At 45.9% G+C, this 25,638-nt stretch overlaps 1 protein-coding gene across 1 annotated transcript; it reads left to right on the forward strand.

Moving 5' to 3' along the window:
- The first annotated feature begins 1,310 nt into the window (after positions 1–1,310).
- Positions 1,311–19,973, forward strand: FRMPD2 (FERM and PDZ domain containing 2). The gene is made up of 6 exons (XM_077945558.1): positions 1,311–1,668; positions 3,417–3,564; positions 5,323–5,537; positions 7,844–7,942; positions 12,854–13,197; positions 19,161–19,973. Exons 1-6 carry the CDS (start codon positions 1,561–1,563, stop codon positions 19,207–19,209), a joined length of 963 nt encoding a protein of 320 aa, XP_077801684.1. The 5' UTR covers positions 1,311–1,560; the 3' UTR covers positions 19,210–19,973.
- The last annotated feature ends 5,665 nt before the right edge of the window (positions 19,974–25,638 follow it).

Raw genomic sequence — 25,638 nt, forward strand, 5'->3', positions numbered from 1 at the left:
CATGAAAAACACTCAAACCCATGAAAAGCCACAGGAATACAAATTAAATTAAATGAAATTTTAAACTTTATATCTATCAGCTTGGCCAAATATAGCTGGTGGAATGTCGAAAAGTGGTACTGTCATACAAAGCTGGTGGAAATGTGAATAAGTATATCCATATTCACATAGGGATGCAATCTGGCAGCATCTATTATAATGAAAAATGCACATATCCTTTGGTCTATCAAAGCACACAAGAAGTGCCAGGCACAAGCCTTCAGGCCCAGAGCCATATCCACCTATACTGGTCGCTACCAATAGAGAGATAGTGGTACATCCCATGTGACCAGTTGCTGAGCACCTGCCATGTACCAGTGCTTGGGCTGGGGACATGCCCAGATCTCTCACATAGTTTCTGTTGTTAAGCTTATGAACACCTAATCTTATTGCTCAGTGGAGAATACAATCTAAACGAACAGGTGAATACAGAAGACAGTGCCAGTCGGAAGTGAGGTCATGGGATACAGTGGTGGGCAGGTGGGGATTCCCTTAACCGGGGAGCTTGGGGAGGCTTCCTGGAGGAGGACAGATGGGTAGTGAGTTTTCTGTTGTGTTTTTCAGGGTGGCATTAACACCAGCGTGCCCTATGGTGGCATCTACGTGAAATCCATTGTTCCTGGAGGACCAGCTGCCAAGGAAGGGCAGATCCTACAGGGTAAGAGATGGGGTCTCATTGGGAACTCTGTGCTCCATGGTGTAAAGAGCCCTGCACAGGGAGGGCAGCCTCGAGGCCTTGCCCTTCTCCTGTTCTGAAAACTATGCAAATGATTGCCACCCCAGGTCATGCTTTTCTCACCTGGAAAGGGGGTGATAGAACCTGCCCTGCCATTTGACAGGTTGGGGGTTCTGCAGTGGCACACTGGGAAGCATAGGTGATAGAAAAATAGTAGAAGACTTAAAAGACTTGGGTTGTTCTTTGGCCTTCATAGGGAAACATACTGCTTCTCTTGGAGGACAAGTGGACCTCGGTAACCTCACTTGCACATCCGGGGAGGACACCTGAGCCTTCTGTCGCCTTTGCTCACCTCCCACTGCTCTGAGGGAAGGGAGTGATTTTTGTTGGTCTCCAAAACTGCCAGAATTGAGCCAAAAGGAGAACCTGGGATCTTACTTATCTCCATTTCCCCTAGAATTCTGATGTCTCCAGCATCAACCATGCCTCCCTGACCTTTTTTGAAATAATAATAAGAAAAATACATCCTGGAGATATAAATATCTAAGCAACTTGAAAATACTTTCAAAACTGGTTTCACAGGAAAACAGGAGGAAGGATGAGGTTGAAAAGAGCTGGCTCAACCATTCTGTGAGCCAATAATAGAAAGGCTTTTATATCTCTGATCTGTGATGTGCCTGAGAAGAAGGGAGCGAGGCTGCTCAGAGAGGCAGGATTCCTGCTGACTCCGGGGGGACACCTGGCACCTCTGCTTCCTCTCCCATTTCTCCAGGCTGCATGGAGGGGCACCTGGCAGGGGCCTCCTGGAAGGGAACCTCCTGCAGCCTCGGGTACCAGGTCATGACATGACATCTGTCCCTTTCCCAGGTGATCGACTCCTGCAGGTGGATGGATTGAGTCTGTGCGGCCTCACCCACAAGCAGGCTGTGCAGTGCCTGAAGGGTCCTGGGCAGGTGAGTAGACTGTGCTGACCAGCTTCCCCTCCTTCCAGAGCTTTCCTGGACAACATCAGAAGCTGACATTGCCTCTGGGTGGGAGGGAGGCAGGCAGGAAACAATGCTTTTTCTTTGTTAGTTTTTTTTTTTTTTTCTCTTCCATTTCTTCTACCCTCAGTTTCACTTTTCTATGGGGATGTGCAACCCAGGAGGTAGCAGACAGATGTTTCCAAGTAAAAAAATCTCACCCCCTGTAGATAGCCTTAGAAACTTACCGGTGGCTTGCCTGAATTCTAGAATTAGGCAGCAGAATGGAGAAGATGGAGTGAAGTGACTGCTGTAGCCTGGCTCTGGCTGCCCCGGCCCCGCTGGCCCTGTGTCCATAGGGTCTTGGGCCTTCTTACTTTCCCACCTTTGCATAGGATGACCCCACTCCACTCCCTGTTCATGCCATTCCCCATCACCCTGTGTTGTACCCACCGGGGCCTGGGTCAGAGTGTCCTGGGATTCTTTTACTCACAATGAGGTAGGAATTCAGGGTGCCAAGAGCAGACCCATTCATCCTTTTTGTCCCCTTTATTCCCTGCCCCGCAGTGACCCGATGTTACCCCACTGTGCCAAGTCCTCTGCCGGAGGGTGGGAGCCTCGAACTGCCCCAGTGTCCTGAGCCACAGAGCTGGCATCACTCTCTCTTGGCAACTAAAAAGTCAACAGAGACAGGAGGGATTCCTAAGGGCCCTTCCGACAAGCTGTGGCGCAATGTTCTGGCCACTTTTTGCTTTCTTTCCTAAAGTGGTCCTCTGGTGTCTGGTGAAATTTGCTTATATTAGTGACTTTGGTTGACCTATCTTGAGAATGGAGCCATAATTTATTGATACCTTCTGATATTTAGACCTTTGCTAATGAGCATGGGTAGAGAGGGTACTTGGCTGGCCTCCTGGCTGCTTTGGCAGGTGCTGAGTGACAGGTGCAGCACGAAGATGAAGGCAGGGCCACATGTCCTGAATGGGAGCTTGGCATTTCTGAGAAGCTTCCAGGTGATGTCTCGCTGCTGGTTCTTGAAACCACACTTAGGGCAACAAGGGTATATGGTGTTGTGTGGAGAAAGGTGGGAAATCACGTTGGAAAGAAGGGGAGGGCAGTTGGTGCAGACCTCGGGTGCCACAGGTTTGAGTCTTAGGTGAGGGGAAGCATTGGAGACTTTAAGTCAAGAATGTTGCATGTTCAATTTGTTCAATGGCAGTCATGATGGGGTGGACCAAGAGGGGTGCAGACAGGGTCCAGCGAGCCAAGGTAACCAGAGTTTGCCACGGCCCAGGGGGACACTGGCAGTGAGAGAGGGGGTGCAGGGGAGGGGGCACTGGGGAGTTGTTCCTGATGGAGAATGTTCACAACTTAGAAACCAGATGAAGGAGAGCTGGACCACTCCAAATGTGGCCCTTGGCAGGTTAATGGTGGGGTGAGCCAATGTGAGGGGAGGAGTGTTTTAGGAAGAACGAGGAGGGGAAGTGAGGGTGAGTGAGGGGAGGAAGATGAGTGTGGCACTGCATATGTGAAGTGGAGGTAAATGTGTTGCTTCCAGGTGTACTTGTCTAATAAGCACTGAGAAATCTGGGTCTAGATTCCAACACATAGGCTAGTTGAGAGATTCAAATGAGGCTGCTCATAGGAAGCGTCCGAAAATTAAAAAGCATTTGCAGAGTCAAGGGAGTGCCTCCTGGTTGCCACACGAAGTGTAAACTGAGTTTGTTCACCCTTCCTTCTAGATTGCAAGACTAGTCTTAGAGAGAAGAGGCCCCAGGACTACACAGCAGTGTCCTTCTGCTAATGACAGCATGGGAGATGAACACACGGCTGTTTCCTTGGTAACAGCCTTGCCTGGCAGGCCTTCGAGCTGTGTCTCGGTGACAGATGGTGAGAGGAGAGAGAATTGAGTGTTACTATTGTCATGTTATTGTGTGCCGCTTTTGAATTGTCAGGTCAAAAGGGAAAGGCACAAAGCCTTCCTCTGGGTTCTGAAAAGAAAGTGAGCCATGGTGATCATGCTGAGATCAGCTTTCTCATGCGATGGAAGCCCATCTCATGGAATAGGTTTCTGGAAACAAATGCATTTTCCCCAAATGATTTCTAGGCGTCTTTCTGCCCCCAGCCTTCCTCAGTCCTTTGATCAGCTGCCAGAACCTTAATGTTTGTGTGAATATTTAGGATGAAATTGACTGAAAGGGTCATACATTGTCAGATACATTTGGCTTCACAGTCCAGCCAAGTCATTTGTAATGAAGTTATTTGAGGAATGACTAGGCAGGTTGGGAGAGGAAGGTTCAGGAATCTAGCTTTGTTATTAGCATCATTTTAAAAAGCAAATGAACAATCAGTTTAGAGGGACAACACTGCATGTTTTCCAATGGGCTGCCCCTCTGCACTTTCCTTGTGATTTTGGTATTTGCCAGGAACATGTTAATTTCCTCAGTAAGAATTATTTGGACCTTAGCCATGTTTTAGTCCCTTCATAGAGATTTTCTGGTTTTGCTGCAGAAGATGCAAGGCAGCCATAGGGTTGGGATGGGGTAAAGGGGGAATGCTTCTTTTTAAATCAAGTCTCCTCTGTCCTCATCCCTTTGCTCACTCCCTTGGGGCCTTTGGGAAGCTGACTCCAAAGAGTGGAAGAGGCCTCATGGCGATGGTAGAACTGGTCGTGCGACACACCTTCACATAATTGCTTCACATGCTTCCATTCTTGCCCTGGTGAAGTTTGCAAGTCTGTGCTCTGTGCCTCTGTGCATTGATGCCAGCGGAGTCGCTGGCATCAGAGAGGCAGCCCAGAGGCCTTTTTGGTGGACAGACCATGTAGATGGCCAGCTGTGCTCATCCTTGGTGCCCAGAGGCAACCGTTTTATCTTATGGTCAGCCTACATGGGTAAACAAAATGGCAGCTAAAGCACTGTCCATAGAGTCGGCCATAATTTTCTCCATGGTCTAATTATGCAAAATTTAGTTTCAAGTATACTACAAAATGACTAGAGTTCTAAAGGAGTAATAAGAATATATGTGATACAGGTTTTATTAAATGCCAAGAGCATGTTGTGTGTGCCTGGCAGCTATATCTTTATGTATAAACATAGTTGGGTTATCTATAATAGTGCTATTCAATATAGTAGCCACTTGCCACATGTGGCTATTGAGGACTTGAAATGTGACCAATCTAAATGGATAAAATAGGTATTGGATTTTGAAAGCTTAGTTTGTAAGAAGAATAAAAAAATCTCATTAACAATTTTTTCATATTGATGACATGTTGAAGTGGTAATATTTTAGATATATGGTATTAAATAAGATGTATGATTAAGTGTATTTAACCGGTTTCCTTTTACTTTTTTAATTGTTTTATTTATTTTTTGTTTTACTTTTTATTTGCTTTTTCCTTTTCTTTTAATGTAACTATTTGAAAACTTCAAAATGACATTTGTGGTTTGTATTTATAGCTCACATTATATTTTATTGGACAGCACTAATCCATAACATACATAATGTACTCTGCCATAAAAAGTAGCAAAAGAATTATTTTAACGTAAAAGAAATAATTCATCTACTTGACAATTTACATTTTGATACTGGTCAATTTCACTTGTAATCTACTGAAGAATTTGTTTTTATCAACATATCACACTACAGGTCCTAAGTTTGAAGTTAAACTAAAAAAGAATGCCAATGGTTTGGGATTCAGTTTCGTGCAGATGGAGAAAGAGAGCTGCAGCCATCTCAAAAGTGATCTTGTGAGGATTAAGAGGCTCTTTCCGGGACAGCCAGCTGAGGAGAATGGGGCCATCGAAGCTGGTGACATTATCCTGGCCGTGAATGGAAGGTCCACGGAAGGCCTCATCTTCCAGGTGCTGGGGGGCACGGGCAATGCAGCTCTATGTGCAGGCTGGCCCCAGCTTTGCCTCTTGCTGGCGTGCCGCCATAGGGAAAACTCTGGGCTCTTGAAAATCACACCAGCAGCCTGGATTTTAATCACACAAAGAGAGTAATTAGTGGTACACGCTCACATTTAATTTAAAATCTCTGTTTTTAAATATCTGACCTTAACTCAGCCTTGCTTCTTGCTGGGTTCATGAGAGAAGCTGAAGATAAAGCCCTGGCCTCTGTGCTGGCTGACGTCTCTTCACACACATCCTGGGAGTTGGGCGTGGGGCTGAAGGGACTAGATTGGGTCCCTTTCTGTTCTCCTTCTCATTTCTCAGCTACACTTATAGCTTTTCATACATTGTTGCACTGATTGTCCTGCCTATGATCAAAAATGCAATTTAAGAAGAAGAAAGAGTAATGAAATATTGTATATATTAGACAGAGTCCTGGAAGAAAATGGAGTCATTTGAGGAACATTTAATTAAGGTGTGGGCAGGTTGTTAGGAAGCTCAAGGGAGCATGTTGTGGCCTAGGGCTAGGAAGAGTGGGAAGCAGTTACCCGTAACCCGAGATCAAAGGGGATGCGAAAGCGCAGTTACCCCACCCCGGGAATGGAGAGCTGGTGGAGGGACTCGCTGGCATGAGCTCTTGCCTTGGCTGAGGTTGTAGTCATCCCATGGCAACCTGAAGGGAGGAATCTGGAAGCAGCAATGACCTCCTCTCCCTGTCTCTGGTCTCCCGCCGTGTTCCCCTAACTGAGCCCAACAGGAAGCCTCATGCAGTCTTCATAGGTCAGCTCCAGAATCACAAAGCAAGATGGGCAAATGGGGACAGTGGTTCAGGGCAGGGCAGGGCAGCGGGGAGGTCTCTAGAACATCATCCACTCGGGTGGGAGGGTGTACCTTCATCTGTCCATCTCCTGATCCAAGAACCCTTCTCTGAGAACCACTGCTGGGCTGGCAACTCTATGAGAGACTGAAGACACAGAGGAGGACAGCTCATGCAGTCTCAGAGCTCATGGGCAGGAAACAGCGGTGATGGCAGGAGACACGTACCCTGGGAGACGAAAGCCCATGCTACAGTGCTCACACCAGTGAGCCAGGAAAGAAGTACACCCCTTGGAAGTCCTGGATGGCTGAGGCAGGGACTAGGGAGTGTTCTGATCAGCAATTCTCAAGCAGGGATTATTTCCCTCTCAGAGGACATTTGCTTAAGTCCAGAGACATTTGTGGTTGTCACAGCTGATGAGTGTTTCTGGCATCTAGTGAGTAGAGACCAGAGATGCTGCTAAACACCCTACGATGCATAGGACAGGCATTCTCACAAGGAATTGTCCAGCCTGAGAGGTCAACAGTGCCAAGAGTTTGAGAAATCCTGGTCTAAATAGGAAATAGGAGCTATCGAGGCAACCTTGAGCCCTGGACATTGAGGGGGTGGCTTGGAGCAACAGGTTCAGCATGGCAGGGGCTTAGGATGTGGGTGCAGAGGGGAGTAGATGGGAGAGAGGGAACTGGGGTGAGAGGCAGCAGCAGGTAGAAATGGGGTCTATGTGCTATGCCTTGGAGCTTACATTGAGGGAAAAGTGAGTCAGCCAGGGTGTGCAGTGGGAGGAAGGACTCAGTTATATCTGCATTATGGAAAACTACCCTTGAGCATTGTGGAGGGAGGCAGGTGGGTGACACTGGAGAAGGCAGCAAGCAGAGAGGAGGTCACTGCAATCCTATAGGCGAGAGGTTCCCAGAGCTCAAGCCGAGCCCTGATAGGAAGCTCAGAGCCAAGGATCAGGCTTTAGAGATTCAGGTGGTGGAGCCTGCACAATTGGTGGCCCAAGATGAGGGGAGGTTGGGAGGAAAGGGCAATTGAGATGAACAGCCATTTGTTGGAGCCACTCTTTCTCTCTCTGAAGAAAAGGCATTGGTATTGGCAGATATTGCCATTCCCTTGAGCAACGTGGAGGGAGGCAGGTGGGTGACACTGGTGAAGGCAGGGACCAGAGAGGCGGTTACTGCAATATTACAGGTGAGAAGTTCCCAGAGCCCAAGCTGCACAAAGGTGATGCACAGCCCAGCATCTTGCATCAACTTTATGGAAGCTGCAGGACACTGATGTTGGTTCCTTGCACTTTGAAAAGTCAGGGCCACGGCAGTGTTCTCTGGAGTTCTTAGGAGTGAGAAATAGACCAAGGTGCAGGAGGGAGGAGCCAGTGCCTGGAACACAGTGGGGAGAACATCGCTGTATCCCCAGCGATGCAGTCCCAGATCTAACAGTGAATCTTGGTTTCTCGCAGGAGGTGCTGCATTTACTGAGAGGGGCCCCACAGGAAGTCACGCTCCTCCTTTGCCGACCCCCTCCAGGTGCGCTGCCTGAGATGGAGCAGGAATGGCAGGTAGGCTGCAGTGTCTTCTACTCGCTCTGCCTGGCTCTGGTTGGGCCCCCCTTTTCCTGATTCTAGGGTCCTAAGAGGGTTGTAGGGTTGTAGGTAGGTTCAGTGCCACCTCCTTTCACAGGGGCAGGAAAATAGCTGGTCCCCGAACCTCAGTAGGTCTCCTTCCTTTCCTTGATTCTGACTCTTCCAACATTTGGGTCTTCCTGTAGATGTTTACATGTTTAGACTTTGGCTGTGAAACTTTTAGGGCCAGGTTCTTTGGAAGCCCAGGCATCAGAGAGGGAAGCCTGGGAGGAAGGAGAGTAGACACAGAAGCAGACCAAGGGAATTTCCAATAAGAATTTCCATTCTGAGAGATGATGTGGAAAATAGGATATATGATTACCCCCCTAATGCATGAAATAGGCGCGCGCAGTCTAGTGCAAAGAAGAGAGCCACTGGAATCAGGAAAATCAGGATTTTTACCTTGATTCCTATGTTAGTCAGGTTCTCAGAGAAATAGAACAGATAGAATGAGTGTGTGTGAGTGTGTGTGTTTATGTGTGTTTATATATGAAGAGAGTGAGAGAAAGAGAAAGAGATTTATTATAGGAATTGGCTCATGTGACTATGAGGGCTGGCCAGTTCAAATTCGACAGGGCAGGCCAGCAGGCTGGAGACCCAGGGAATAACTGATGGAGATCAAGCCCAAAGGTGATCTGGAGGCAGAACTCCCTCCTCCTCAGGGAGGCCAGTCTTTCCTCTTAGGGGCTTCAGCTGACAGCATGAGGCCCACTACATTATGGAAGACAATCTGTTTTACTCAAAGTTTGCTGATTTAAATGTCAAATCACATCTAAAAAAAATACCTTCACAGCGACATCTAGATGGTATGTGACCACTTATCTGGGTACCATGGCCTAGCCAAGTTGACAGATAAAATTACCCATTGCCATGCCTTCTGCGAGGTCCCTAGGAAACAGATTTTGCAGCAGACATGTGAGTGTGGGAGGTTTTTATGGGCCTGCACTTGAGAACATCCCCTGTGAGGGTGACTGAAGTGGGGTGAGGCAGAAGGAGAGATCAATGTGCATCTATAACCAGGGCCTCAGCTGACCCTGGAGGGAGCCCTGGAGCAGAGATGGCGCTTTGGAGCTGCCATGAATTGGGACAAGAGAACCTGTGCCTTTGCGTGTTGCCCTAACCAGCACTGGGGTGTAGGCCACCCCAAGGGGGGGGAGATGAGGCAGTGGGATGTGAGTCTCAGTCCTGGAGAGGGGATCTGGGCGGGTACCTGGATCACCTGTACCTGCTGTGCTGCATGGGCCTTGGGCAGTTGCCTGTCCTCTCTAGGCCTCATGATTCCTCATCTCTAGGATGTGGATAAAAAGGATCACTTATTGTGCCTGAGGGTGTCACCATCACTAGGACAACATAAAGGGCTTGATGACCCAGATCCTGTTGATGCTTAGACTCCAAGAGGTCATTTGACATAGCATCTAGGGAGAGAAGAGCTATGGGAAAGATATCCAAAAGTTGCTGGTTTGGAAAAGAAGGTAGATGACAGCAATTGTGTTAAGAAACTGAACCAGATGAGAGAGGGCCAAATTTCACATACACCAATTCAGGCCAAGGTGCTGGGACTCTGTGTTTTTGTTGAAATCTCTAGGAAATCCCAGGGAAAAAAGCAATCTTTCCATCCTGGAAAATAGCTCCTCCCAGGAGAGCCCATAAAGCTCTAGCAGGAAGGGTCCAGGTGAGGCGTGGGGGTGAGCTTTCCCTCCTCATACCCGAAGGCCAAGTGGGAGAAGGATTGTGATTTGCTCAGGTGGCTCCAGTGGTCAGATTGCAGAGCAAGGGTAAGCAGCTCTGGGGAGTGAGCATTTAGTCCATAAAGTAAAGCATCTCTGAGAAGGAGGCAGCCATGCCCACATTTGGGGTAAGGACATTCCAGGCAGAAGGAACAGCATGAACAAAGGCCCTGAGATGGGAACCCACCTGGATGTTTGAGGGACAAAAATACAAGTGTGCTTGGGCCATCGTTAATGAAGCAGAAGTGGAGGAAGTTGTGGAGGCAGCAGGGACCGACCCTGGAAGGCCTTGGGGATCAGAGGAACATGATGCCACCATCCTGCATGCAGTGGGAAGCCACTGGGCTGGCATGGAGGGTTAAGCAGGAAATGTCCTCCTCCATTCTTCAGAGGAGCCACTTGGGTTGCTCGTGCTCAGGGACTGCAGGAGGTCAAGCAGGTCAAACATGATGTGGCTTGGACTCAGACTGCAGCTGAAGAGTTAAGCAGCAGCCAGATTTGGGATACATCTGGCAGGTGGAGTCAGGAGACTACTTTGTGATTAGAAAAGGGTATGAGGAAAGAGAGCCATGAAGCTTTGGCATGAGGAAGCCAATACAGGGTGAAGGAGGGGTCAGAAGGTAAAAAGCCCAATTTTCCTGATTCCAATACCTCTCTCTGCACTAGATCACACATGCCTATTTCATGCTTTAAGAGGGTAATCATAGATCCTATTTTCCTCTTCATCTCTCTTGGTACCAATTACCAAGAGAGGGACTGCTTACAGGGGCTGGGGAAGGCCATCTGGGGTGCATGGAGGAGAAACAATAGTTCTGATATCATGTAAAACTGAGATGTTTATAGGCTATCCAGTGAAGATATCTATTAAGCAGTTGTGGAGAATAGGCATGAGATCAGGGCTGGGAAAAGTGAATTTGGGAGTTGTCAGCATGTAGAGGCCATGTAAAGCCATGAAATGGTTGAGATCACCTTGGGAAAGAGTGCAGATAAGTTCAAGGAGAGGACTCAGAAGTCAGCACAGAGCATGCCAACATTGAGAGGCCTGGTACAGAGATGGAACAGCATATGAGATTAAGATGGGGCCGGGGAATTGGTGGAAAAACGAAGCAAGGGTGAGACTAAAGATCAACTCCAGGTAAGTACAGCAAATGAACGAGGAAGCTCTCAGGCAGGAAGGAGGGACACACTTTGTTGAACGTTGCTGAGAGAGAGAGAGAGAGTGGGAGGACAGAGATTTGTTCTTCGGCTTTAGAAAGATAGAGGTCACTGGGGACCCTGATGTGGGCTCCTTCCATTGGATGGTAAGGACAGAAGGCTGGTGCTAGTGGGAACGAGAAAGAAGGAGGGAGGCATGGAAATTGTGAGAAGAGACACTCATGTAAGAGGCTGCCATGAAGTAGAGCACAGAAATGGGTGGCGAGAGGTGGAAGGTGAAGTTGGGGTAGGGGCACAGGCTGCTCAGTGGAATTTGCTGTGGGAAGATGAAGAGTTCTCATCTGAACGTGTCCGTTCTCACTGTGAGGTCACAGGCAAGGTCAGGGTGGAGTTGTTGGAAACTTGAAGAGAGAGACAAGATGAGAAATAATTTAGAGAGCAGAGGTAGAAAACTGAATTGATTAAGGACACAGAGAAAGATTATCTGGAAGTCTTGACTGCCCATTTGACATCTGCAGTCACACACTTGAAGCTAATCTAGTCAGAGGCTCAGAAGCAGGGGTGAGGTTCACACAGTTTGAGTAGGAATTAAAATGGAAACCCAGAATCTGCAAGTGACATGTGGGAGGAAGAGAGGGGCAAGGAGGTGGGTGCTCAGGGTCTTCCTTGCCTGTAAGTGAGCATCTAGGGGGCAGAGCCATGGAATCTAAGCAAAGTAAGAGGCACACCGAGGACATGTGTGACAGGGAAGGGGAGTGGGGGTTCTGATGAAAAGCAGCAGCTCCACAGACTGGAAATCTTGGAGTGGGGAAGGATTGCTGGAGAGCGTGTCCAGGGACAGTGAGCTAGGAGAGGATAGGTTAAAAAACAGATTTTGTAGGTCTCTCCAAATAGTATGAAATGTGATAAAATATGCTCTTTCTTAAAATTTTGATTTTTGGTGTATCCTTTATAATGTCCAGTCTATCAGAAGAGTAGTAAATGTTTATGACTTATAATTAAATAAATGTGCACATTTGGAGGTGTATCCCTCTCGTTGCTAGGGATGTACAATCAGAAAGGTGGGGAGACCACTCATTGGGGTGGTTCTTCTTTTGTAGGTGAGGGCAGGGGTGGGAACCCAGCCATGGGCTTTATTACATCAGGGATGGAGATCCGGGGGTGGAAGTGCTAGAAGATAATTTTCTGGAAAAGGTAAAATCATGATTCCTACAGATATAAAAATGAACACATGTTAAAGGTTTTATTTAACTCATTCAATGAGGGGACCAGGCAGATGTTAAAACTGGCTCAAAAAAAGATTTCAAAGGACCTGTTTATTTATAGAGTTGTAAAATAGCTCAAAGACAGTGGAGACAGCCAGAATCAGAGAACCCAGCAGGTTCTGCTGTAGATAAAAACAGTTTTCTACTGAAACACAGATTGTTTTTCTGTAGAAGGTCGAGCAGTGGCAGCAAGACATAGCACGTCACCAAAACCAAACCTAAAAGGCTGACAGGGAGGTGAGCAGTTGAGATGAAGCAAGTCATGTCTGGGAAAGTGAGGAGGAGACCCAGGAAAGAACATCTTGATGGGGCGGGAGACAGGGAGACAAGCCCTGCGATGACAGATGAAGATGAACTTAAAAAGAAAACATTTCTTATCGGAAAGTGGAATAGAGTCATTGTTTAGCATATTTATCTTCCATTTTTATCTTTGTCTAAATTTTGCAAATTTTTTTTGTTTAAAAATAAGGCTCACATTTATGGAGAGCTTCCAAAGCCCCCTAAGCTAAGGTGCCTGAGTGTGCTACCCAGGGTCCAGCCGGGAGCATGTGGAGGAGCTGGGATGCTATGGTGATAGGCCAACCTCAAAACCCATCTTGTAACTGCTCTGATCTACAACCACATGGGGGAAAAAAGCTTTTTATTTTTAAAAAAACAATTTGCACCCCAGAGCCAGTAATCAGTAGCATTTCTTTTAATAGACACCTGAACTCTCAACTGACAAAGAATTCACCAGGGCAACATGTACTGACTCATGTACCAGCCCCATCCTGGATCAAGAGGACAGCTGGAGGGACAGTGCCTCCCCAGAAGCAGGGGAAGGCCTGGGTCTCAGGCCAGAGTCTTCCCAAAAGGCCATCAGAGCAGCACAATGGGGCCAAAATAGAGAGAGACCTTGGGCCAGTTCCTTGACACATTCTCCTGAGTCCCACCCTCATTTATGCAAACTTCACCAAGAAAGGGATGCATCAACATTGGAGACCTCTTTGGAAAAGGATGTGAGGCAAAACTGCTATTCAGTTTGTGATATCATGAGACTTGGAAGGTAAGAATTGCCACATTTGCAGTCATTTTGTAAACTGTGTGCATCTCATTGCTAGGAAATTATAATCAAGCCATCAATAACTATGCTTGGATGCTTTTTGTACCCAGCACTGTTCAGGGCATTTAGGAGAGAGGTTGCACCAAGAGAAGCATAAGGTCTGGTGCTGCTGTGACCACCTGTGAGCTTTTGGGAAAGCAAACCCTACCCAGACCACAATTGTCCCCAATATGTCTTGGAAACTATAGATGGCAGGCCTCAGGTTTTCTCCTGGCACACAAACTTTTCTCTTGTATCCTCCATGGCCTCTTAAAGCTTTGTAGTAAGAAGGAAGTTCTTACATGCATCCTTGTTTCTATTGCTAATATAATGCTTTATTATCAACATCAGTTTTTTTAAAAAGATGGGGTCTCACTATGTTGCCCAGGCTGAATTCAAAATCCTGGGCTCACGTGATCCTCCCACCTCAGCTGATCAAGTAGCTGGGTCTACAGGCACTGGCCGTCATGCCTGGCTATACCAGCTTTTGTTTTCTAAACACATCTATATCTTCAAGACCACCCTGCAGCATTCATTTTCACAGTCATTTTAAACTTAGTCTGCATTTTTGTGTCCATCCATCTATAAGTATTTCTGGTTCTCAGTCCTATGCTGAAGGAACACATAGTCTTTGATTCAGTTTGACAAGTACTTATTACACAAGGGGCTTGGAAACCTGTTGGGAGCAGACAGACGGCTGCACATGTAGGATAAGACCTGCTTCTAGGCATTTGCCAGCCAGAGGCTTGGGCATAAAGCAGGCAAATAACAAGGGGCAATCATTTGTGTCTGACACTATAAATCCACTTAGATGAAATGGCTCTCATTTGATGGTCATCCTAGAAGACTGTCAAAGGTAGATCCATAGGGAATGATAGTCCCTGTGAAGTGTAAAGCGGTGGTGTAATACAGTTGGACCTGGTGAGAGCTGTAAAATCCAGGAGCCAGGCATGCATTCCCTAAAAGTACCCTGCTACAATTTTTTGAAGAATGCTGTGTTAGCCGAACAGAAGCTAACTGGTTTGCAAAGTAGAACAGGGTGGGCAAGCACATTCATCAATGACATTCACTTTCATTGTCTGATAATGTATAACATAAGTGTATTTATAGCTCTTTACAATTGCACTCTAGGCAGTAATTGACATACTTGATAAAATAATAAAGAAAATAACCTACAGCGACTTGTCCAAGGACAATCATTACCATGATCTTAAAGGACATATAAAAGGAACCGTACTTTCCTGTAGGCAGGAGGCACTTGTTTGGATATTGAAAGGTTTTGCTGCCAGATAGTTTGGGATAATGAAAAGAGACCCTGGGAGCTGAATTATAAAGTGACTCTGGGTACAGGTACAAGCTTGGAATTTGACTTGCCAGGTGCCTTTAATTTAATATAGTTAATAGTTATTTAAAATGGTGTTTTAAACTATTAGTATAGGCAGTCACTGTTTCATTCATTAAATTACAGAAAATCAGCCTGTTCAATATAAAAATGATCTAGTTTAGCCTCAGACTCCATGCTGGAATCTGCTCCATAACATTCCTGAAGAAGGGGTCCTAGCTTTTGCTTGAATATCTGCAGGGATGCGGAACTTGCTACCTCTTGAGTGACCCATTTTATCATCATCTAGTTACTGATCAGAGGTTCTTCCTTATATTAAGGTGAAATCTTTATGCTGTTATGCTGTTCCTATGGGACCAGCATTTAAAGTTACACATTTTGCATACAGCATGGCTTATAAATTCAAGCCTCCTAACTTCATCCGAAGCTCAACCAAGGAAAAAGTGATTTGCTCCCACATAGAGGGAGCAAATACATCTTTATGTCTCTTTATGTCTTCTACTTCCAAGTCCGGATACCTATTTCTGCCTATCTTTTAGCATTTGCTTTTTTTTTTTTTTTTTTTACATCAAACATCACATTATTCTGTTTTTCTGAACCAAATTAAATTTGGCTTAGTGGCCCTATTTGCAAGGGTATACCAGATGTCCAAAATCTGTCATTCTTGGAGGGACTGCTCCTTCTAGAGCCACATGAGAGTCCCAAGGGCTCGTCCAGAGCATTCCAGGGGAGTCTCTGATCTTCAGTCTGTTGTGAACGCCCGTCGCCCATCATACTCACTGCCAGGCCAACATGGTCCATGTACCCATGGATGAACTGTGGGCAGTCAGCCTTACTGTTCTGCATATCCTGGCTCTCTCAATGGCCAACCGCTCCCCCTTTTTCTCTAGCCTCCCTGTGGTGGTTCTGTTGATGAATGCTTTCTGCCTCCTCACATTTCCTGACTTTATTTTTACTTCGTTTTCCCTCCCTCATTTAGGAACCTTTCCTCCCCTCTGAAAGAACTCAAACCAAGTCCACCTCTCCTCCAACAGGACGTCAGTTTGCATTTAATGCACACATAGTTAGTGGCCGCCCCCTACAGGAAGAAAAGAGGGACGCATGCCCTGCAACCCCTGGACACAGTTCCCCTAGTTCCTGGGTAGGGTCTGAATAAGAATGTCAAAGTGGGATTGTGACTCTCTGCAGAAGCTTTAAAAGTGTTTGCAGCTCAGTTCTGAGGTGGCTGTCGCAGGCCACTGCCTCTTAAATGTCTGGCATCTGTGAGTCAAACTCTTTAACAAAAAGAGCATGGATTTCTGGATCCTATTACATGGTTTCAGCATTGCCACTTACTAGTATGCCTGGAGAGTTGCCTTCCCTGAGCTGGAGGCTTCCCAAATGTAAATGGGGGCCATGACAGTTCCACAGGGTACTGTGCAGGTCAAAAGAAATAGCACGTGCAGGGTGCTGTCACACTGCCTGGCATGCAGTAAGAACTCAGTGCAAGTCTGTTTTCCTTCCCTTTCCTGAGCTATTTCCAGCTAAAGAACAGGTCCCTTCAATTGAAATTCCCAGCAAATTGCCGGAACTTACCATCTGCCAGGTGGCAACTTCCTACAACCAGATGGCTGCCAGCACCACAGCAAACCCAAAGTGTTCATGGACAAGATTCGATTTCACTTTTCTTTCTCTGTTCTCTTCTTTTCTCACACTCTATATCTAGAGGTTTTACCGTCTAGTAGTAGATCTTTATAAAAATATCTTATAATAAAGCACTATAGTACATTTTTATGGAGGAGATTTGGATTACGTGCCTATCAGAGGGAAAGCTTGGCTGGAGTCACATTTTTTATAAGGTTAGTTCCTAAAGGTAGGCATAAGGCAACAATCGCATCAAGTCTCATTACCCTTGAATCATCACTTTGGAAGGAGTGATGTTGTTTGCCCCTTGGTGTGGGAGCAAATCACTTTTTGTTTGGTCAAGCTTCAGACGAAGTTAGGAGGCTTGTATTTATGGGCCATGCTGTATGCAAAATGTTTGTCTTTAAATGCTGGCCCCATAGAAACAGAGACAGACTGAGAGGATGGAAGATTTAGTTCTCCCACTCATGTGCACTTCAGGGCTTACACTCATTGGTTGGACAGTTGGTCTTTGCAGAATGTTTAAGGTTCTCTTTCTCTTTCTTTTTTTTGCCTAGCACATATCACTAAACTCATGTAAGTAAAATGCACGTAAGTTCACCAAGCATCACTTTGTGAAAGTGATGGTATAAATCTTGATGGTCATTTATTTAAGAAAGCAAAATGAAGCAGGAGTCCTTGAAATGAACCTAAAGTTATGACATACCTTCTGGGGAAGGACACTGCCTGGAATAGCAGAAGATAATTAGGAGGCCAGAGATCTCACTCAACTGCAGCTGCTAGGCCAGGTGTGATGTCAGAGTAGTTAGGGAGGGATGCAGTTGCCAGGTGAGGGAGCTGTCATGCCTGCTCCTGGGTTGGAGTGTGGCTGAGGGGAGTGAGTGAGGTGGCAGAGCCTGGGATGGAGCCTGGGTGCTGCCTCTAGTAGGGTTCTCTTTATACCTTCCAGGCTCCCACGGGTACCTGCCCCCTGCATTCCTATTCCTATCCACACAATTCTGACAAATCCCAACTATTATACTTCAGCTCAGATTTATCATCTGAGCTTCAAATCTGGCAGTCCATTGAACTAGTCTACCTTGATGTTTTAGAGATACCATAAATCCAACCTGCCAAAACTAAATGCAGTTGTCAGGAGCAGAGACCTGGGGCTCCCAGCTGTGTCATCAGGGCTAACAGGGACATCAGTATGGGGCCTGACGATGGAGAACTGGAGACATGAAGAAACACAAAACCCAAACTTTGTTGTGAGTTTAAGCATAAGCAAATAGGACAATTATAATACCTTCATATTTCAAGCCTGAAATGCCCAATCTGCTTCTGTGACTTTCCTCCTGAAGGTAGAGATGATTTTGGTGGCCCAAGTCTTTAAAGGATAGCTGTCCAGAAAAGTTGGGCATAGTGTCTTTTCTCAGTAAATATCCTGTAGCAAGCAGAGCCTTCAGAATGGTTTCACTGACCTCAGAGCTGAACTAGGATTCCTCTTAAAAATACCCACTGAGGAGTTTCAGGCCTTGGTGGGGACCCTGGTTCTGGGGTCCTGCTGGTTTGTGTGGGAGAGATGGCTGGCCAGGGAGCCCATGTGAAATCTCCAGATTCTCCTCTGGTTATCATCTGTCTATAAAAGCCTCCTTCTGTTGGACAGCTTGGTGGGCAGAGAATGAGGGCAAGAAGAACTTGAGGTCGTTACACAAACCCAGGGGGTGAGCAGAGAGCTCCGTGTACCCTGACAGCATCAGGGTCTTGCTGAAAGTCCTGCTACATTAGCCGTGAGATGGCTGACCTTGAACCCTGGGTATAGGATTCCACCTCTTTACCCATCATGTCCACATGGCAAAACATGAGGCTTGCTGTGAAAGAATGTCTCTATCTTAATGAAATTCTCCAAATTTCCAAGTCTTGCCCTTTCTGTGAAATAGGCATACAGGCTTCTGGTGCCTCTTTATTCCCTAGTCACCCTTTCCCTATGCCCACAGTTGAGCCCCAGGTCAAATCTCCAAGGGCAGCCTGATGGCATGTGCAAAAGGGTAGAAGGATAGGCAGTCGTTGTCCCTACTTGTGGTGGGATAATGGCCAAGATTTCACCCTTGGGACCCCAAGTGCCCCTGGACAAGTGGGAAGAAAATAACTTTTTCTTTGGTTGAGCCTCAGATGAAGCCTTGCCTCTTGCCTCTTAGGCTGATGGCTTCCCTAGGTCTCTGTCCAGGCAGAGCCAGTAGCTGGAACTCCGAATCGAAACCAGAGGGCAAAGAGCTTATTAGAAGGGGTGGAGGGAGTCTACTGGTGGGAGGTGAGGTGTGGACATAAGCAGCTGCAGTGGCCAGTGGAAACATACTGCTGCCACCTCTCACTCCTCAACAAGGCTTAGTGTGCTCAGAATGGAGGGAAGTGGGTGCTGCTTGAGGGGGTGGGGTCAGTAGTGAGTCTTGGCCTGGGCAATAGGCTAGATTTCCCATTCTTTGATAAAACTTCTTGAATGTTTCTTTCCTATTTTTGTAAGAAAACAGTTTCTACATGATTTGGCCAAGTTTAAAGCCAATTTTCCCTGCAAATGCTCAAGAATTAAGAATGTCTTTTGACAGTGAGTGTTCCTCTTCAGTCCTTGTAGAATAATTTCTTTTTTATACACTTGAGTGTGCATATATTTACATGACATTCACTATTTCACATACCCTGTAGCTCTTATGAGCGGAAATAATGTCTCTTTCACAGTGAAGCTCAGTTTGGGACAGACGCTTCCAGCTCTACTGGGGAGGAAGATGGACTCTCTGGGTGTCTGGGTGTTTGTAGCTATTGGGGTGCACCAGAGCCAATTTTAAGAGAAAGAGGCAATGCAGGAAAGGAGAAGGAGAGCAGCAGCACATAACAAAGCCAACCCATTGATTTGGGTATGGGGAAGGAGGCTGAGAAATGAGGATCCATGTATTTGGTAAAAAGCTAAATCTTTGTGCTTTTCTCTTAGATATTCCTTCTCATCTTCTCTAACCAGACCTTCGACAGATATTTTCTGAGCACCTTCTCTGCATGTCTGCAGTGCTGTGTAAAATGTCCTACCTTTGCATGGACTGTTCTTTCTAATCAAGAGGCGTGTGTGGCGAACTTGGGGCAGCCCCTGGAAGCCTTGTTCTTTGACCATTACGTCTGCAGCTGCATCACCAGATAATGAGCTTCACCACTCACTTGTCTGACTCCTGTGTCCTTTCACAGGGAGTAAATGTCACTCTAGCTGGCCGCCTCTCTAAATAGGCACATTTTCAGTGCTCAGAAAAGGACCTGATCTTTGCACAAAGTACTTTGATGGTTGCCTGCTTGAGTCACTCCCAACCCCTTCCTGAGGCCCTTTCTTTGTAATTCTTCTGTTGAAATAGTTATCATATTCACAGTAGTAATCACAGCAACTCACATTTACTAAAAGCTTACCGCATATCAGGAACTCGGAGCAAGGGGGCTGTGTCGGAATTATGTAATTTACATGTCCCAATAATCCTAGACGCTTCTTGACGATTTAGTTTTGTCAAATGAGAAAACTGAGGTTCCAATGAAGTCAATAAACTTGTCCAAGGTCTGACTGACTCTGTTTGCCATGTGAAGAGTCTGTCTTAGAATTGGGTCATTGCCCTGCTTGCAATGCTGTGCTCTCTGGCAAGCCCCTCTGTCTCCTGAGCTCAGTAAGGTGCTGCAGCTGCCTCTATCATAGCACTTCCTACATGGACTGTAACATTTCTTTACTGCTCCAACTTCTCATTAAATTGGGGGCTCCTCAAAGCCAGGGGCAGTGCCTTATTCGTTTCTTGCTTCTTGGTGCCCAGAGCAGCCTCTGGCATGAGCTGTTTGAACATTGGCTGAGTCTCACCGGCCTGCGTCGTGGAGAGTATTCTAAAAGGCAAGGGGAAGGTAGGGCAAGGAATTTGTTTTATTAAGGCTGGAAGACACATGGGCTTCTGTTTTCTAGTCCTGAATTGGATGGGGAGGATGGGGAAGGTGACATGTACCATCCATGTGGAGCCCCTTCTCCCACCTCGGAGGATGAAGAGTATCTTACCATCAACTCTACATGCCAAGGCCAGCTACCCTGTGAAGAATGTTTGGAGGCAGATTCTGGGACCATTCTCTTGCCACAGTTCTGCTCTTGGGGCACTGTCCCAGAGTCTTTGCCTCCAGAAGAGTCCCCAGAGAGTGGGAGTGAATGGGAAGACCTGGAGGAGCCTGTGGACCTGGAGTACGGTGCCCTCAGGTGGGTATCACTCTGACTGGGTGGGCTGGGGCTGAACTCTGACAGCAGCAGGGCTCAGTGCTATCAAGCCACTTCAGCTGGGGGCGGGGGATGGTCTGCGGGCATTGCCCAGTTTCCCCTGCATCTTCTCTGGGAGTCATGCGTCATTGTGATGGCCATTTTCACAGAGCACTTACCATGACCCTTGCACCATGAAAACGACCTACAACATGGGGACTGTCATCAGCCCCATTTCACACGACACATTTGGGGCTTTCTCAAGGTTATCCAGTGAGTAAGTGACAGAACCAGAATTCAAGCCTGATCGGTTCCCCACTCCATGGCCCACCTGTTGAGTGCCCATCTATTCTGACTCCTGTGTACAGGAGGGTGCATCTCTTTCCTCGGGTCTCTTTCTTTTGGGGGTCTAAATGTCTAGTGCTGATTCCTGTTTTGCCTGCTCCTACCTGCCCCTCTGCTGGATGTACTGCAGAGAAGAGTCTTGGTGTCCTGTCATAGGGCCCATCTTGTTGGACTGCTGTGGCTGAGTATAGACCAGCATCAGGAAAGTCTCACTGTTAAAGCAAGGAGCCACCGGAAGCTTACCTGGTCACCAGGCAGGGTCAGAACATATTGATGAGGACACAGGAGGAATAAGGACAGCAGAAACTGTCACACTGGGAGGAAGGGAGGTTAAATTCTGGGCAGGTCTGTAACCACCCAACATTCTGTTAAAGTACTTACAGTGCATATTTAAAAATGCTGAATGTTCCAAAAACTTTCACATAAACAGAGTTTCAAAGTCCATTGAAACTTACCGAGACATCAGTCCGAGAAGTTTCAGGTATAACTGAAACACACTCCTCCACTGTGTCCCAGATCCATTTTCCTGGCTGTACATAAGGAAGCTCAGCCACAACAAATGATTGAGCTGGAGCCTCAGAGGACAGTGGTGGGCCAGCTGATAAAGAGAGTGGATATTTGAAATTAAAATATAACAAAAGGGCTAGTTCTTATCTGAAATAGGAAGCAATAAGTTAATAGAGTGGAAGATTCAGAGGCTTTGAAACCGTTCATGTTCATTTATGGGGAAGTAGAACACTTTATAACATCGGGAGTGTACATTATGGACTGACAGAAGTGTGGGCAAGCAGGAAGCAGCTTATATGCAGGGGCAGTCTTCTTGGAGCTGACTCCACAGGTCTGGGAAGCTGAAAGAAGAAGGCTGAACAATTGGTGAACCACAAGGGCCAGTCCACTGACATGTGCAGTGCCTCTGAGCCAGCTGGGAAGAGAAAGGCAGAAGGTGTGGCATTGTGGTTGGGGGTGCTCAGATTTGAAGCCTGGCTCTGCCACTCACTAGCTGGGAGACCAGCAGCACATGACTTTTAAACTGTTCCATATGCAGCTGACTGCCAGATGGAGATAACCAAACCCACCTCACGCGGTTATGATGCCAAGTGTGTAGTGGTAAGCGCTTAAAAAACATTAGCTACTTTTATCTTCAGTCACAAAGGAGGGAATTACTCCAGTGAGAGGATACAAGCTTTTTAATGCATTCAATCCTGTTGGGTTTTTCCATGTAGTCAAAGGAACTAGACAGTTGGCCTTGTGCCCTAACATGTGATATGGGTCTGGGTGGGGAGAAACACTCACCTATGACAAGGGTGCCAGGCTCTACCAAGTCCTCATCTATGTATGGACTGTGGCGTGGGATGTGCTCAGGGTGAGTCCTGTTAGAATCACCGATCCCGCACAAAAAGGAGAACAGGTCTCACCCTCCCCTGCAGACAGAGGATGGGTGTGCCAACATGAGTGCTCAAGGCGTGAGTTCTTAGTTTGGCTCCATGCAGCAGCCCACAGGTGTGCTTCATGGCATCTATGGGCTACTGCACCTAGAATGTTGACTCGTGTGCTTCTTTGGGGAAATGAAGGTCTTAACAGCCTTTAAATTCTCCAAAATGTCCATAACCCCTATAAGCTGAACCCCCTCCACTGTATCTATGATCTCATTTATAAGGAGGACTTTGCCTACAGAGCAGTGCAGCCTTTAAACCTAATCGCCAATTATTTCATTTGGTCCTTTTAGACGTTAAGACAGTCCTAGTACATAAGATAGTTTCTACATGTGATTTAACTTAATCCTCATGTCAATTTTGAGTGATATTCTTATTTCTCTTTTTAAAAGGGGCTTAGAAGGTTTAATTTGCCTGAGATCATACAGGTAGGAGGGGTGGATTCACACTACATCTGTCTGGTTCTCCTTTTGGTGCCTTTTCACATTTCCCCTAGAATGTGTCTTTTCATGTGAATTTGTGTAACACAGGTCTTTCCACAAAGTGGCATGAGTCCTACTTTTCCTTCACAAAATATTTCTCTTTTATGAGGCTAAGAAAAACACCCTTGTTCAGTGGTATTAAGAAGAGGATGGAACTGTTCTGTTTAGGGAAGGCTGCTAGCAAAATGAGGAGGCCACCCATTAAAAGCTGCTTCTTGTTTTAGGTAAACACAGAGAGCAACCGTCTCCCGAGGCAGAGACTGAGGGTTTCTGCATGGAAGTCCTTTTGACAGAAGAGCCCTCAGGTGACCTTGGTCCAAAGAGTGTACCCACTGGCTCTGCCACGGGGAAAGAAACCTGTAGGCTCCTGCGAAGGTGACCTGGGATGAAGGGCCTGGCCCTGTTGTTAAGAGCTCACTGCAAGAAGAGCATGCTTGTCAATTCCGAGACTCATTTTGAATCATAGCTGTTGCCTCTCTTCAGTTCTGGGATTTACGTCCAGCAAAGCTTTGCGTGTGTGTGTGTGCGTGCGGAAAGGGGAGGTGGTGATAAGGGGGTGGGTGGCTTCCCTTTGTGAAAGGAATTGAGAACCAACCTCCTCCTCAAAGATACCCCAGGCAGGGTGAGGTCTTGCTGCGGCACTGGCACACACTCTCCGGGACAGATACAGGGTTGTAGGGTGCACTTCGTAGTTCACCTTGGAACAAAGGAGTTTCTGTGGTTATCACAGTGGAAGGACTCTGTAAAGGGAATTGGCTCCAAGGTTATGGGTGTAATATGTTTTGATATCTTTCTGTATCTTTTCTATACAACTCCACATAGCTATACATTCTTTTAAAAGGACTTTCCTTTTGGACTTTATACCTGATTCTACAAAGCATATGAAGGAAAAATAAGATGCGGATATCTAGTAAAGAAAGCGGAGTGATGTGGTAGATCCAGCATTACCCCATATTAGGACAAAGAACTAAAGACACGTGGATTAGCAAACGCCCAAAAGAAACACTTGGGGGACCAGAGGCAAGCCCAGGAGCATACCTGGTGCTGTGTAACAGAGAAAGCAGGGCAGAGTCGGGGTCTCAGCATAGGGGAAGGGGAGACAACTTCATAGATACAACTGGGAGAGCTGGAAAAATGATTTAGTTTCAAAGCCCACTTCATCTACTAGACTCTCACACACACACACACACACATCAAAGACTGGTAGGAAACAGGCTCTAGTTTTATCAGATCTGCAGAGGAATGATCACTCTTCCAGCTTACTGCAGTAGACCAAAAGCAACAAAAAACCTACAAAGCTGACAATATTGAAAAAGTTTAAACTTCCGTACAATAATAATGACAAAACTCATGTAAAAAGAACAGCAATGGGTTGGGAAAGCATTTACATAATTGTGAACAAAGATTAATATTTTTAATATTTAGAAAGCCCATTATAGTTTATAATAGATCAATACAGGATTTCAATAGGCAAAATATACAATAAAATACAAATGACCAACAAACATACAAAACATTCTAACCAAAACAATGTCAATATATTGATTTGCATTCATTACGTTCACAAAATTAAAAAAAAAACTGTCCAATGCTGGCAAAATTTTGCTGAAGCTGGCATATTCAGAAATATCAAAAGCGGGGTATGTCCACTGACCTAGCAATGAAATTTCTGAGAATTATCGCATAGAAATAATCCAGAATAGCAAAAATATTAATTTATTTAAAAATGCTCACTGTAGTGCTCTTGATAAAAACAACACATTGGAATTGGCTGAAATGCCTTAGAATGATGGTAACATTAGAGAAAATGATGGTACAATAGCATAATAGAATATTGCACTGCCAAGAAAGCAATATAACTATGAAGAACTCACAACTTAGTCAAGTGTTTGATGTAATAACTCAGAATTACATGCTGGTTACAACTATGGAAGGCCTCGCAGGCACAAGGAGAAGCAACATGAACAGAGGGGAGCCTCAGCAATGGAACAGAAATTGACCAAAGTTTGGGTAATGGGATTAGGAGAATACACTTTATTTTGTCAAAAATTACTTTTATATAGCTATAAATTTTACATTGAAAATAAAGAGACTGAAACTGCAAAATAAGAGAGAGAAAGAAAGCAAGAATAACCAACCAAACAAAAACAAAGACCAAGGTTAAAAAAGTCTGTGCTCTAAAATCTAATTCGTGAACTCTCCTCTATGTGCTTTTGTTTCTAATTTTTCTGTTCTCCTTATGACAGAAAAATCTTATAGGTCATTTGGCTTCTTCTGCTATTAATGAAAAAGATGTTTCCAGGGATCTGAACAGCCTTGTTCTAAATTCTCTCAGAGCTGAGGCCAGCTCCCCTGATGCATCATTACAGTTTCACAGTCCTCAAGGTTAGAGAACTAATCAAGTATGCAATGAAGTGATTCAATAACAGTATTTACAATTTTAGAACTGCTCACATTCTGCTGAACACCGGTTGCTTATTTCCTCTTTGGAAAAGAAATTGGCGGATACAGGCTCAAAATACATCTGGTCCTCCTCCTTATAGGAAAGGACCACCCTTGACTCCCAGGCTGCTATACTCATTTTGAGCCATATGTTAATTTGTCTTAGGTGGACTCAATTGCAGCTACCACTTGCTTTGTTTCAGGGCAAATGTCAGAAAGAACAGCTAATTCCTACGAGACTCAACTGCTTCCATTGTTGGCTGCTACATCCTACAAACCTGGCTGTACTTGAGGATCAACTATAGCAGGTGTTCAAAATACATATTCACTGGCCTCATCCCTGGAGATTCTGAACCAGTAGGGCTGAGATGAAGCCCAGAAACCTGTACTTTTACCAAGCTCAGCAGATGATTGTCTCTGTGGCCAGATTTAAGGACAACTGATCCAGACTCTTCAAGACTTCACTCGTCCTTCCCATCTTCCCTCCATGCCATAAATATTTATGAA

The sequence above is a fragment of the Macaca mulatta genome, chromosome 9, assembly GCF_049350105.2.
Source record: "Macaca mulatta isolate MMU2019108-1 chromosome 9, T2T-MMU8v2.0, whole genome shotgun sequence".
Lineage (NCBI taxonomy): Eukaryota > Metazoa > Chordata > Mammalia > Primates > Cercopithecidae > Macaca > Macaca mulatta.

Excerpts from the sequence above, each read along its gene's own strand:
- FRMPD2 (XM_077945558.1), top strand. The coding sequence starts at position 1,561 with ATGACATCTGTCCCTTTCCCAGGTGATCGACTCCTGCAGGTGGATGGA. Across the intron at positions 1,669-3,416 it reads GCCTGAAGGGTCCTGGGCAG|ATTGCAAGACTAGTCTTAGA; the intron begins GTGAGTAGACTG and ends CCTTCCTTCTAG. Across the intron at positions 3,565-5,322 it reads CTGTGTCTCGGTGACAGATG|GTCCTAAGTTTGAAGTTAAA; the intron begins GTGAGAGGAGAG and ends ATCACACTACAG.